The sequence below is a fragment of the Esox lucius genome, chromosome 19 (genome assembly GCF_011004845.1).
Source record: "Esox lucius isolate fEsoLuc1 chromosome 19, fEsoLuc1.pri, whole genome shotgun sequence".
NCBI lineage: Eukaryota > Metazoa > Chordata > Actinopteri > Esociformes > Esocidae > Esox > Esox lucius.
The window spans coordinates 456,051-470,930 of NC_047587.1; the positions used below are offsets into that span (position 1 = coordinate 456,051).

Here is a 14,880-nt window from a genome sequence, read left to right on the forward strand (position 1 = left end):
ACCATCTAAATGACCCAGAGGAGGAATGGGAGAAGGTCATGTGGTCTGATGAGACAAAAATAGAGCTTTTTGGTCTAAACTCCACTCACCGTGTTTGGAGGAAGAAGAAGGATGAGTACAACCCCAAGAACACCATCCCAACCGTGAAGCATGGAAGTGGAAACATAATTCTTTGGGGATGCTTTTCTGCAAAGGGGACAGAACGACTGCACCGTATTGAGGGAGGATGGATGGGGCCATTTATCCCGAGATCTTGGCCAACAACCTCCTTCCCTCAGTAAGAGCTTTGAAGATGGGTCGTGGCTGGGTCTTCCAGCATGACAACGACCCAAAACACACAGCCAGGGCAACTAAGGAGTGGCTCCATAAGAAGCATCTCAAGGTCCTGCAGTGGCCTAGCCAGTCTCCAGACCTGAACCCAATAGAAAATCTTGGGACGGAGCTGAAAGTCTGTATTGCCCAGCGACAGTCCCGAAACCTGAAGGATCTGGAGAAGGTCTATATGGAGGAGTGGGCCAAAATACCTGCTGCAGTGTGTGCAAAATACGAAACGTATGATCTCTGTAATTGCAAACATAGGTTTCTGTACCAAATATTAAGTTCTGCTTTTCTGATGTATCAAATACTTATGTCATACAATAAAATGCTAATTAATTACTTAAAAATCATACAATTAGATTTTCTCAATTTTTGTTTTAGATTCCGTCACTCACAGTTGAAGAGTACCTATGATAAAAATTACAGACTTCTACATGCTTTGTAAGTGGAAAAACCTGCAAAATCCGCAGTGTATCAAATACTTGTTCTCCCCACTGTACATAACAAACAACTACAGATAGAGCAATGAGACAAATGGTAGCTAACAAAACAGCTGGGGCTATGGATAGGCTTGGGTCAACAGATGAGACTTGAGGTGGTGGATGTTGGCAAAAGATTTGGAGTCACTGATGAATTGTGGAAGGTCATTCCAAAGTCTTGGAGCAGCCCGTGAAAAAGCTCTGTCTCCAGAGCTCCTCAGCTTGGATCGAGGGATGATAAGGAGGACAGCAGTGGCAGAGTGGAGTGACCTGGAGAAATGGTATTGGGGAATAAGTTCAGAGAGATAGGGTGTAGCAAGTTGATGTAGGGTTTTATACGTGAGAAGAAGAATTTTGAAGTCAATGTGTTTAGAGATTGGAAGCCAGTAGAGTTCTTGTAGGATGGGGGTGATGTGCCACCAGTATTTGGTGTGTGTGAGCAGTCGTGCAGCTGAGTTTTGAATTAGTTGTAGTTAATGAAGAGGTGAAGTGTTAATGCCAGAAAGGAGAGAATTGCAATAGTCAAGACAGGCAGAAAGGAATGCATGTATTAGGGTTTTTGACTGGTATGGTACATGAAGTGCAAAACTAACCCCACCCCCCCCTCCAAAAGGCAAACTGTGTTGTCAGAGAAGGAAAGGGAAGTGGTGGGGCCCTGGAGGTATGCAACTGGGAAAGGGGAGGGCCAGTGGTGGGGCCCCAGAGGTATGCACCCGGGAAAGGGGAGGGCTAGTGGTGGGGCCCCAGAGGTATGCACCCGGGAAAGGAGAGGGCCAGTGGCGGGGCCCCGGATGTATGCATGTGGGAAAGGGGAGGGCAAGTGATGGGGCCCTGGAGGTATGCATGTGGAGAAGTGGAGGGCCAGTGGTGGGGCCCCGGAGGTATGCATGTGGTAAAAGGGAGGACCAGTGGTGGGGCCCCGGAAGTATGCATGTGGTAAAGGCTGCTTGCTTTCCTGTGGTGTGCATGAGTCCTGCAGGGAACTCAGTGGTAGTTTCTTTGGCCCGGGTCATACACTGCAGGGTCATATGGTCAGTCCCCAGGGTGAAGTGCCATCCCAGAGGCATGGAATACAATCCAAACTTCATCTAAATATGTTTGTGCCATGAAACAAACTCCAAACTGTATAATGCTTCTTTAGGCCTGGTCATGTTGTTGTATTGTTTTAATTCTATAATGTATTCACTGTTGCTGCCTTCTTGCTCTCTCGTGTAAAATAGACTTAATTGGGAATTGATGATGCTGAGGAATAGGCAGAGTTGTTGAAACCTGGGTGGAGTTTCTTCCTCCTGGCACATTTCAAAGCACCTTAGTCATGTAGGCGACATATTCTAATCATGTTTTATCAAACACTATGTGAGGTTTTGGAAATGTACCAGATCATTTTAAAATATTAACTGTTGCATCTGTACGCATATAAACCTGCTATTATTGAGAGTTTGTGACATTTTCTTCATTTCATTTACATATATATGTAATTAAATATTTAAAACACAGATAAAAAATGGTTGACATAGTGTATCACACACAGTACACTACTACCACTACAATGGTGTACTACTACATAGTGTATCACACACAGTACACTACTACTACTACTACAATAGTGTACTACTACATAGTGTATCACACACAGTACACTACTACTACAATAGTGTACCACTACATAGTGTATCACACACAGTACACTACTACTACAATAGTGTACTACTGCATAGGGTATCACACAGTACACTACTACAATAGTTGGCTTATGAAACTGTCTTACGTTTGGACATAATATTTTGCTGTTACATTTATTATATATGCATTAAAAACCATTCAGAAAAACTGACATTGTTCAACCTGTAATTTGATGCCTGTCTTCTGATATTGTGGAAGTCTGTAAATTCCCAGGAAAACTGCTGCTTTGGGAAAAACTAGTACAGTGGCCAGTGACTTCAAAACCTTTAATTGACCAATATACAGCATCAACAAGCCAAGATGAAGGAAATACAATTACTTCAATAACAAACAACCATATAACAACAAAAGTATAACTCAAGATATTGTTTGAATTTCATGAATTAATTAAGAAAATAATAATTGCTTCTGACATTAAAAAGTAATTGCATGATATACAAATTTAAACCCTGCCAATATAAGTAACAAAACTGCAATAATGATAAACTACTGAAAGTAATAATGATACACAACTGAAAGTAATAATAACGATAATAATGATACATTACTGAAAGTAATAATAACGATAATAATGATACATTACTGAAAATGATAATAATGATTCACAACTGAAAGTAATAATAACGGTAATAATGATACACAACTGAAAGTAATAATAACAATAATAATGACACATTACTGAAAGTAATAATAACGATAATAATGATACATTACTGAAAATGATAATAATGATACACAACTGAAAGTAATAATAATGGTAATAATGATATACAACTGAAAGTAATAATAATAATAATGATACATTACTGAAAGTTATAATAACGATAATAATGATACATTACTGAATGTAATAATAACGATAATAATGATACATTACTGAAAGTGATAATATTGATACACAACTGAAAGTAATAATAATAGATAGAAAATTGCACAGTACAAAATTACAGATTACTAAGTAATTAAGTAATTTAATTTATTACTCTATACCATATTGAATATTAAGTTAAAATACATTTGTTTTAAAAATGATTACTATATTTACATCCATCTTACAGTACCAGAAATGGCATTTAACAACTTAAGACATCCTTCAAATATACTTTATATCATAATTTCATAATTTTTGTCTGATTCTCACAGATTCCACATTCCTTAGTGTTTCTTTGTGTGTTGATTTGAAGCGCAGGTATGATTCCAGACACCTGATAGCCACATCATCCACCTCAGGGTCAAACTTGTTAGCAATGAGGTGGTGATGCTTTAGGAGCCACTGTAGGTCTCCAGCCCCATAGACACACACAGCTCTCCTGTAGTCCCCAGAACAGGGAGGGTACGGAGCTCCACTCCTCACATCACCAGCCAGGTATGACCACTTCACTAACCTGGCTATGGCGTTCATATCTGACTGTTCATACTTACTGTTGGGTGGGTTGGAGCCTGGTACGGAGGGCATTCGTTGCAGAGTGGCCCACAGGTGTTCATCTGGACTATAAGTGTCTTTCTCCCACTCCAGCAGTGCCCGGACCTCCTGAGACTCCATCACATGATGGACAAAGGCCCTGGACACCACAAAGTAGGCATTGCCAGAGAACATGGGGGTGCTGATTGGTGGCGGGCTTTTCTTAACCTCCGTCCGGACCACTCTGTCAGTGACGTTGTGATGGAACTGCCATCTGCCCTTCTTGTAGTCATTGGTCGTCTCTGACTCCATGCTGTTCTTCCCATTCAGCAGCTTGAGGGCCTGAACCATCTCAGCGTTGGTCTTAATGGGGAAGTCTGTTCCACAGGTGTTCAGCAGGTATCTCCACTGGACAGGTGACTTCAGCAGATCCTCCATACAGTTCAGGTCAGCCTGCACTCTGGACCAGGATGCGTAGACCACACTCTCCATCTTACTGGACAGAAACACATTGGGCAAACAGGACACGATAGAACTTACTGCACTCTTGAAGTTATCAGACGTTTTCTGGTCCACATGAACACAGTAGACGTTCTGAGGAGTGTAGATGGCACGCAACAGCCTTTCAAACATCTCAATCTTCTCATGGACCACCATGGAGAAAGCAATGGGGAAGTTATTCTCTTCCTGGCTGACAGGAACGGTGATAAACCCTCTATCTGTGATGTACCTCTGACAGTCCTGAGTCACATTTTGATAGAACCCCTCCGACAGCAGCTGTCTCTTCTTCTTGGATTTCAGCAGGAGACTAAGCTGCTCCTTCTCCAGACCCTCCACATCTCCCCGGATGATGGCAGAGCAGGCTGGCAGGTCGGCAGCATAGCCGGGAGGCAAGTCCAGAGCAATCAGAGGGCTTCTGTGAGAGGAGATTGAGTGTCTGCTAGTTGTCCACAGGAGCAGAGAGACAGAAATACTCAACAGGATCAGAGACAGATTCTTTTGGATTTTACATGTTTTTGACCAACTCACAGCAGCCATTTTATGGTATCTCTCAATGATGTGTTGTTAGTTCAATGATGTAGTATGCTCTGGTGGAAGTATCTATGTGGACCACAGCAACACAACTGAATGATGTGCCTAATCCACTTCTCAACTCATATACCTGACTCACACCTCCCAGAAATCCAGGAATAGGTGTGGTGTAGACCTGTTACATTGGCATGATGTAACCCTAGCCCTAAAACTCTAATTGGCGGGTCTCCAGGCGTGATGCAAACCTTTTGTGCTAGTATTTGCTTTTCAACATTGTGACATATTTAATTTACAATTAATATAAAAATAAATTAAACAAACATTTAATGGTTGCATTTACAAACAAAATAAGAATACAGTTTTTTGCAAATATGGTAAGATATGTAAATATGGGAACATATTTACATGAAAAATACAAATCATAAGAATGCCAAGGCATTAGGCCACATATTTAGATAGGTACCAGCAGTAATCTATAGCATTACATATTTAGATAGATACCATCAATAATCTATACCGTAACATATTTAGATACCAAACATAATCTACACCTTTACATATTTAAATAGGGCAGACTGGCTACTTGCGTCTTCAAATAGGTGCGACGCACGCATAACGTATGGTCGTATTTGAGGTTGTGGATTGTTTGAATGCAGTGTTAGATACATTTAAACGGAAGGACACTTATAATGGTTGACCATCCGGAGGTAGAGAGATGTGGTCGCGATAAGTTGGAACTGATCCGAACACCTGCGCGTTCTCCTAACTCTTCAAGGAAAAGCCGTGTCTTTCTCATCATTAATCCAGTGTTCCAGGTCTGCAGTGTACGAAAGTACACTGGATATTTCGATACAGTTTGTTAACTTGCCTGTTAAAGTGTGTGTGTACAGGGTTGGAAAAGCATCGTCATTTTATAAATATGAACTAGATAGAAAAACGCTTGTTGAATGTAAAATGCCATGATGGTGGTGCATTCCTTTGAAAAAACCGAATTTGTTACCGTACTGTACTCCAGAATATTTTTATTTTCGAAAACAACACTCCTGGCAATATCCCTAGGAATAATATAATTGAATTTTGTTAATGTATTGTTTAGGATCTTTGCAATTATTGCACTGTAAGAGTTAGCGATTAGCTTGTTCCTTTGTTGTTAGCTGGCTTCGGTTGGTTATTAGCTGGCTCTAGTTAGCTGTATGCTAGCTCCAGTCAAGTGTTTCTTAGTTCCAGCTAGCTTGCTCAGCCATGCTCTATTAATGTTCACATGAAGGTAATTTGTTACACTATCATTATCTAGCCTACTATATAAATAATGTATTAAAAATTGTGATTCTCTTATGAATAGTTTATATTAATAAGTCTATTGTTTATGCAAACAACTAGGACTGTACATGAATAGATGTATTGTATCAACACATACAAATTACAGTACTAATTGTGTTCTTGCAAAAAACGACATACGTTTATGTCCTGTGTCAACATAAACAAATGAAACTACACAGTTATTTAATGCTTTTGTAAATCATTAATAAAGTAGGGGTTATAAAATTAACCATTTGTTAATAATTCATGTCACAGTTATAAAAGCCTTTGACAGTAATAGCAATTAAAGACATCTTTATGGCAATTCCAAATTGTACTACTAGTTGAGGTCAAAGAAAATATTCATGACGCAGTTCTAAAAGCATTTGACAGTGCTCAGGAACAGCTTCTTTCCATCTACTGTAACCCTGCTGAACTCCGTGACCCATCACTAACCACATCCACCCTTTGTACTGCTAAACTCTGTCACTGCCTTACAAAGCCTGATAAAGAAGTTTTCAGTTGATACAGGTACGGGTCTACCTCGGGAACCTCATTGATGCTATCCCTGCATTTCAGTTGCACATGCCACCTTGCACATTAAATTTGCCTTCATGGCACATTTATGCATCCCACCTATAACATACATTGTTCTTAATTGTTTCACTTTTTTTTTTAATTAAATTTTATGCACTCTTTGTGCTTCTGTTTAGATGCTAGCTGTATTTTGTTGTACTGTTCATGTACTTGTTCAATTACAATAAAGTTGAATCTAATCTAATATCTCAGTTAATGGCAATTTGTTATAACAAAGATATTGACAGGTTATGTTGTCTCAGTAAATGTCAAGTTGTCATAACAAAGACAGCAGAAACAATGTCAACCTTGCATATAAAATTACATATTTACAAAACACACATTACATATTTAGAAAGATACCAAAAATAATATATACCATAACATTGAATAATGCATGAATAATAATCTTTACCATTACATATTTAGATACCAAAAATATTCTATACCCTTACATATTTAGAGGTCAACAATAATCTATGCCATTACATATTTAAAGGTCAACAATAATCTATGCCCTTACATATTTAGATGCCAACAATATTCTATGCCATTACATATTTAAAGGTCAACAATAATCTATACCCTTACATATTTAGATGCCAACAATATTCGATGCCATTACATATTTAAGGGGCAACAATAATCTATACCCTTACATATTTAGATGCCAACAATATTCTATGCCATTACATATTTAGAAAGATGCCAAAATATTATACAGAGACCACCTAAATAGGGACGGTGATTAGGAAAAGTGTCCTTGGTTGGTGTCCAACTAAACTGGACTGTAAGCGTAATAAGATGGTGTTCAGAAGGCTAAGATTCTGGGGGAAAATATTGTTTGTTGGTCCATAATATCTAATCCATGAGACAGAACTATATAAATCATGATTTCTTCAGGATGTTTCTCAGCAGAAAGAGAGGAAGAAAGTGACCCTTCCCATTTTCTCTCGTGTTGTTGATTTTATTCTGAAGTTACTTTCACCTCAAATCCATGACCAGTACTAACCAAAAACTTCAATGAAGATGTTGGTAACTAGTTTATAATAACAAACACACAATATTCCAAGCTACAGGATCTCTTAAACCCAGATATTTGATAATTAACTAGTCTAGCTAACGTTAGCGGGTAGCAACTACAGTATGATTGGAGCTCAGTCCTGTGGTTGGAGTCAATACCATAATTTCACAGTAATGATGTGTGCCAGAATTCCTTGGTACAGGTCCTTGACTAACATCCTAGATATCATGTATCTATATCAATAATATACAGACACAAGACCCACCGGTTTGACAATGAAAGAGAAAGGCAGAGTTGAGGCTGACATTAAGTTCTAAATGTATTTATTGATTCTTATTTTATTTACAATACAATAAAGACATCTAATAGGTAGTGACAGGTAGCCATACTTCATGGCTTATACTCCTTCACCACCAACAGTTACCAGACTCAGCTTACTAAAAGGTTGATACTCCTTCACCACCAACAGTTACCAGACTCAGCTTACTAAAAGGTTGATACTCCTTCGCCACAAACAGTAACCAGACTCAGCCTACTAAAAGGTTGATACTCCTTCACCACCAACAGTAACCAGACTCAGCCTACTAAAAGGTTGATACTCCACCACCAACAGTTACCAGACTCAGCCTACTAAAAGGTTGATACTCCACCACCAAGAGTTACCAGAAAAGTTGGGGTGCTGTGTAAAATATAAATAAAAACAGAATGCAATGATGTGCAAATCATTTAAACCCTATATTCAATAGTAAATTATACAAAGACAACATATCAAATGTTGAAACTGAGACATTATATTGTTTCTTGAAAAATATACACCCACTGTGAATTTGATGCCAGTAACATGTTTCAAAAAAGCTGGGACAGAGGCAACCAAAGACTGGAAAAGTTGTGTAATGCTAAAAAACTAAACCTGGTGGAACATCACATAACTACAATTGGCAACAGGTCAGTAACATGATTTGATATTAAAAGATCATTCCAGAGAGGAGGAGTCTGTCAGAAGTGAGGATGGGGAGGGGTTCACCACTCTGAAATGAGTAGCACAAATAGTACAACAAATAAATAATTTTCTCAGTGTGTTATTTTACTTGAATATTATTTTTCTAAATACTTTTAAAATTCTATTTTTTTATTTTTTTACATATGACGATATACCATGACATTTAAAAAAAAGTATACCGTTTTAAGTTGTTTTTTATAACATGCGAGGCTTCACACGTGTTTGTTGTTTACGTTCCTCAGTCAAAATGGTTCTAGTGTGGTCGGGCCCAGTCAGTCAGAATTACGCAATATATACTTCTTAGCCTACTGTTAGCAAGTAATATATACTATTCGGATAGTAAAATATGGTCCAATGCACATCCCTATATCTGGCAACCACACACAGTATCTGGCAACCACACAAAGTATCTGGCAACCACACACAGAACTAGATTACATGATTTTACAGTGTCTGGTTAAAAGGGTTTTATAGATGTTATAACACAACTCTAAATATGAATCTCTGGTTAACTATAATCTACAGGGCATAACCATGTCTGGTCTACAATAATCTATAGGGCTTTACCATGTCTGGTCTACAATAATCTATAGGGCTTTACCATGTCTGGTCTACAATAATCTACAGGGCATAACCATGTCTGGTCTACAGGGCATAACCATGTCTGGTCTACAGGGCATAACCATGTCTGGTCTACAATAATCTACAGGGCATAACCATGTCTGGTCTACAATAATCTACAGGGCATAACCATGTCTGGTCTACAATAATCTACAGGGCATAACCATGTCTGGTCTACAATAATCTACAGGGCATAACCATGTCTGGTCTACAATAATCTACAGGGCATAACCATGTCTGGTCTACAATAATCTACAGGGCATAACCATGTCTGGTCTACAATAATCTACAGGGCATAACCATGTCTGGTCTACAATAATCTACAGGGCATAACCATGTCTGGTCTACAATAATCTACAGGGCTTTACCATGTCTGGTCTACAAAGGTCTACAGGGCATAACCATGTCTGGTCTACAATAATCTACAGGGCATAACCATGTATGGTCTACAATAATCTACAGGGCATAACCATGTCTGGTCTACAATAATCTACAGGGCATAACCATGTCTGGTCTACAATAATCTACAGGGCATAACCATGTCTGGTCTACAATAATCTACAGGGCATAACCATGTCTGGTCTACAGGGCATAACCATGTCTGGTCTACAGGGCATAACCATGTCTGGTCTACAATAATCTACAGGGCATAACCATGTCTGGTCTACAATAATCTACAGGGCATAACCATGTCTGGTCTACAATAATCTACAGGGCATAACCATGTCTGGTCTACAATAATCTACAGGGCTTTACCATGTCTGGTCTACAAAGGTCTACAGGGCATAACCATGTCTGGTCTACAATAATCTACAGGGCATAACCATGTATGGTCTACAATAATCTACAGGGCATAACCATGTCTGGTCTACAATAATCTACAGGGCATAACCATGTCTGGTCTACAATAATCTACAGGGCATAACCATGTCTGGTCTACAATAATCTACAGGGCATAACCATGTCTGGTCTACAGGGCATAACCATGTCTGGTCTACAGGGCATAACCATGTCTGGTCTACAATAATCTACAGGGCATAACCATGTCTGGTCTACAATAATCTACAGGGCATAACCATGTCTGGTCTACAATAATCTACAGGGCATAACCATGTCTGGTCTACAATAATCTACAGGGCTTTACCATGTCTGGTCTACAAAGGTCTACAGGGCATAACCATGTCTGGTCTACAATAATCTACAGGGCATAACCATGTATGGTCTACAATAATCTACAGGGCATAACAATGTCTGGTCTACAATAATCTACAGGGCTTTACCATGTCTGGTCTACAAAGGTCTACAGGGCATAACCATGTCTGGTCTACAATAATCTACAGGGCATAACCATGTATGGTCTACAATAATCTACAGGGCATAACCATGTCTGGTCTACAATAATCTACAGGGCATAACCATGTCTGGTCTACAATGGTCTACAAACTGGGTCAGTGACTAAGATGAGGTGGATGTTGTCGTCCTCTCCATCCCTGTCCTGGTTGTGTATGAAGCTGCATCTACGACACACGGACCCGTCCCTGGAGGTGTAGACCACGTCTGCCTCATCTCCGCTGTCGGGCTGTGGCACACCGTGGGGAGTGGCCTCCATGTTGCTGCCACCCAGCCTCTCATAGCGCTGAGCCCAGCACAGCGACCTCCTGGAGCAGGCTCGGACCAGGCCCACCGCCCCCAGGCCCACGCCCAGGGCCAACAGCAGGGCAACTGGAAGGGCAGCAGAGGCGTGTCTCTGAGAAACAGAGGTCAGATCCAGGTGGTCGGTCTCAGATTGTTCCTCCTTCGACCATGGGAGGGGCGTAGGAGTCTCCGCACACAAAGCTGCAGCCATGAATACAAGAACGTTAGAGTCTGTCAGACATTAGATGCAAATATGACAATATAGCTAGCGAAAATTCAGCTGTGACGTTGTAATATATAAATATACATACTAGATATATGGGTTTTTCTATAAAATAGTAAATATTTCTAAATCATTTATTTGCGTACACTACATTTGTTTATTTAAAACCAGCATTTTGATGGTTACCCCTTCTACAACTGACTGGACATCAAATTTGTGAAGATTTCATAGATAAAAAAGGGTTTAAAACAGGTTTGGATGTCACAGATGATATAAGCTTTAACATTGATATTGAACAGGTAAATCATTACGTATGACTCACAGCTCCAATCAGTTTAGTCCTCTACACTACAGGAAATGTTCCCTGGTTGCCATGGTTACATAGACCTTAAGTGATAAGATGACCTTGCAGTATTTGAATAACGGAACCTATAAGTCTGTGTCTTATCAAAGGTTCCTCTGTTTCGCCACAGAGCATCTGATTTGGTCTGTTCATACTGTTCTAAATCAGAACAAATTGTCCTTAGAAGTGACCTTCACCTGAGGGCAAGTCACAGGTACAGCAGGCTGTGGTGTTATTCTCCCTAGGCCCTCCTGGCTGGCAGCAGGGGGCACATCTTCTCTGGGTGGCATGGAGGGCATATTCAGGGGGACAGGTGACACAGTGGTTGGCTCCAGGGCCCACACAGTGTCTGCAGGAGCTGTCACACGGCTCACAAACCTCCTGCAGTAGAGAAAAGAACTTCCCTTACTGACACGTAGAGTGGATATCCCTTCACACCCTTACTGATAATGCAGTGTTTGTTTATGTCAATTACTCTATTTACATACTGAACTACTTCTGGAGAAAAGTATTGCACTCACGGCCTGACTGAAGTACAGTCCCTCCTCACAGAGCGGATAGCACACTTTGTTCTGTAGCGTACTGCCCCTGTCACACGTCACACAATCCTGGGGCGTGGCGTCTAAACACACACACAAGAAAACGGAATGACGTCAAGCTGTGAATCTGTGGTAACAATTTACACCCTGGTTTAATGAATTACATGAAATGGTCCAATAACCACCAGATGTCAAACCCAGCAATAGTAATTTCACCCTGTGACCTGACCGACGTTTTTAAGGACCACATGTGATGGTTTAAGGGCAGTGAGTGTGTAAAGTCAGGCAAAAGAAAGAAAAACAAACTAGACGATGGCAATATAACGTTTTGTCTTGAATACTACTATTACTGAAAAAACTGACAGCACCTCACGGTCGTGAGTAACAAACAATCTGTGAGGTGCAGGGAAAAAGCAGATAACAGATATGCACAACTAAATGATAATTGGGAACAGGTGTGTCTTGGCATGAGCAGCAGCCATGTGTCTCCAGGCGGTGGTCAGCACCCCGGCGAAGAGGAGCGGCTGTGCCATACGGAGCAGACATTACACCACATTGGAAATGTGGACGTATTGGTGTTGGTGACGGAATACTGTACAGTTGTGCTCATACGTATTTGTAAAGAGCTGGAGTCTCCGGCCCTTAAAACCAGGCACCAAGTACATAATCTTGGTGTTCTGACAGACTCAGACCTCACATGTAACAGTCATATCAAAGCGGTCACCAAAACAGCATTCTATCATCTACAAAATATAGGCTTGGTGTCCCAAAAATACCAAGAGAAGCTCATCCATGCTTTTATCTCTAGTAGGGTTGACTACTGTAATGGCCTCTTAACTGGACTCCCAAAAAAGACTGTAAAACAACTGCAGCTCATTCAGAATGCTGCTGCTAGAATGTTAACCAGGACCAAGACAACAGAGCACATCACTCCAGTTCTTAAATCTTTGCATTGGCTTCCAGTCAGTTACAAAATGGATGTGGTGCTTTTAGTTTATAAATCTCTGAATGGTTTAGGCCCAGAATACATTTCTGATATGTTTGAAGAATATAAACCGATCAGGGCTCTTAGATCCATGAACACAGGTCAGCTAGTAGAGCCCAGAGTGCAAACTAAACACGGTCAAGCTGCATTTAGCAGTTGCTAAATGCAGCTTGCTGTACCCAACTGGAATAAACTACCAGAAGATCTTACATGTGCCCCAAACATATACATTTTTAAATCCAGGATAAAAACACTTCTTTTCACACGCCTATGACTGAGCACTTAAACTTATCTGCACTGTTTAGCTTAACAGCTTTTATAGCTTCCTATGTTTTTATCCTATTTCTATTTTTTTATTCTATGTTTTCTTATTATGATGTTGTTCTGATGTTTTCATTTGAGTATTTGTTTTTATGCTATTGTTTTTTAATATATTTTTCTGTAAAGTACATTGAATTGCTACTATGTATGAAGCGATTAATAAACTTGCTTGGATGAATGTTTGGCATTGTTACAGACACACAAGGCGACACAAAAATGGCAATTAAAGGTGAATTTCCCACATCTCTGTCTTTTTAAATTGCAATTAGTGCCTGTGTATAAATTGTCAATGAGTTTGTTAGCTCTCACATGGATGCACTGAGCAGGCTAGACACTGAGCCATGGGGAGCAGAAAATAACAAAAGACCTGCGTAACAAGGTAATGGAACTTTGTAAAGATGGAAAAGGATATAAAAAGATATCCAAAGCCTTGCAAATGACAATCAAACATTTGGGGATCTCTTGATACTAAGCCAATGTCAGGTAGACAAAGAAAGATATCAGCCAAAACTGCAAGAAGAATTGTTTAGGATACAAAGAAAAACCCACTGTTGAAATACAGGCTGCTTTGGAAAAAGACAGCGTGGTTGTTTCAAGGAGCACAATACGACGAGACTTGAACAAAAATTTGCTGCATGGTCTAGATGCCAGAAAGAAGCCTTTACTGCGCCAATGCCACAAAAAAGCCTGTTTACAATATGCCCAACAACACCTTGACACGCCTCACAGCTTCTGGCACACTGTAATTTGGAGTGATGAGACCAAAGTGCTATGTTTGGAGAGGGTTCAAGAAGGCCTATAGTGAACAGAATACCATCTCCGCTGTGAAGCTCATTTAAGTTTTTTTTTTTTGGGGGGGGGGGGGGGGGGGGGGGGGGGGGGGGGGGGGGCGGGGGGGATCTTGTGAAAATTGATGGCAAAATGAATGTAGCTTGTTATCAGAAAATACTGACGGACAATTTGCATTCTTCTGCACGAAAGCTGCACATGGGATGCTCTTAGACTTTCCAGCACGACAATGACCCTAAGCACAAGACCAAGTTGACCCTCCAGCGGTTACAGTAGAAAAACGTGAATGTTCTTTAATGGCCATCACAGTCTCCTGACCTTAATATCATCGAGCCACTCTGGGGAGATCTCAAACGTGCGGTTCATGCAAGATGACCAAAGACTTTGCATGACCTGGAGACATTTTGCCAAGACGAAGCGGCAGCTATACCACCTGCAAGAATTCAGGGCCTCATAGACAACTATTACAATAGACTGAACGCTGTTATTGATGCTAAAGGGGGCAATACACAGTATTAAGAACTAAGGGGTATGCAGACTGTTGAACAGGGGTCAGTACATTGTTTTCTTTGTTGCCATGTTGTGTTTTATGATGGTACCATTATGTTATG

At 40.3% G+C, this 14,880-nt stretch overlaps 2 protein-coding genes across 2 annotated transcripts in view; both read right to left on the reverse strand.

The window, feature by feature from the left end:
* Positions 1 to 2,732: 2,732 nt before the first annotated feature.
* On the reverse strand, positions 2,733 to 5,173 carry gcnt3 (glucosaminyl (N-acetyl) transferase 3, mucin type). The gene has a single exon (XM_013132825.4). It carries the CDS (start codon positions 4,918 to 4,920, stop codon positions 3,598 to 3,600), a length of 1,323 nt encoding a protein of 440 aa, XP_012988279.2. The 5' UTR covers positions 4,921 to 5,173; the 3' UTR covers positions 2,733 to 3,597.
* A 5,512-nt stretch (positions 5,174 to 10,685) lies between these two features.
* Positions 10,686 to 14,880, reverse strand: part of LOC105007505 (proprotein convertase subtilisin/kexin type 5) — a 61,080-nt gene continuing 56,885 nt past the window's right edge. The window contains exons 15-17 of the mRNA XM_029114799.2: positions 12,157 to 12,257; positions 11,833 to 12,016; positions 10,686 to 11,270 (exon numbers count right to left, since the gene is read on the reverse strand). Coding sequence (XP_028970632.2) covers positions 10,861 to 11,270; positions 11,833 to 12,016; positions 12,157 to 12,257 — 695 coding nt within the window. The 3' untranslated portion in view covers positions 10,686 to 10,860. The remainder of the gene's footprint in view (positions 11,271 to 11,832; positions 12,017 to 12,156; positions 12,258 to 14,880) is intronic.

What these genes read in the sequence shown, in the direction of transcription:
- gcnt3 (XM_013132825.4), bottom strand. Translation starts at nt 4,920, where the DNA reads ATGGCTGCTGTGAGTTGGTCAAAAACATGTAAAATCCAAAAGAATCTG.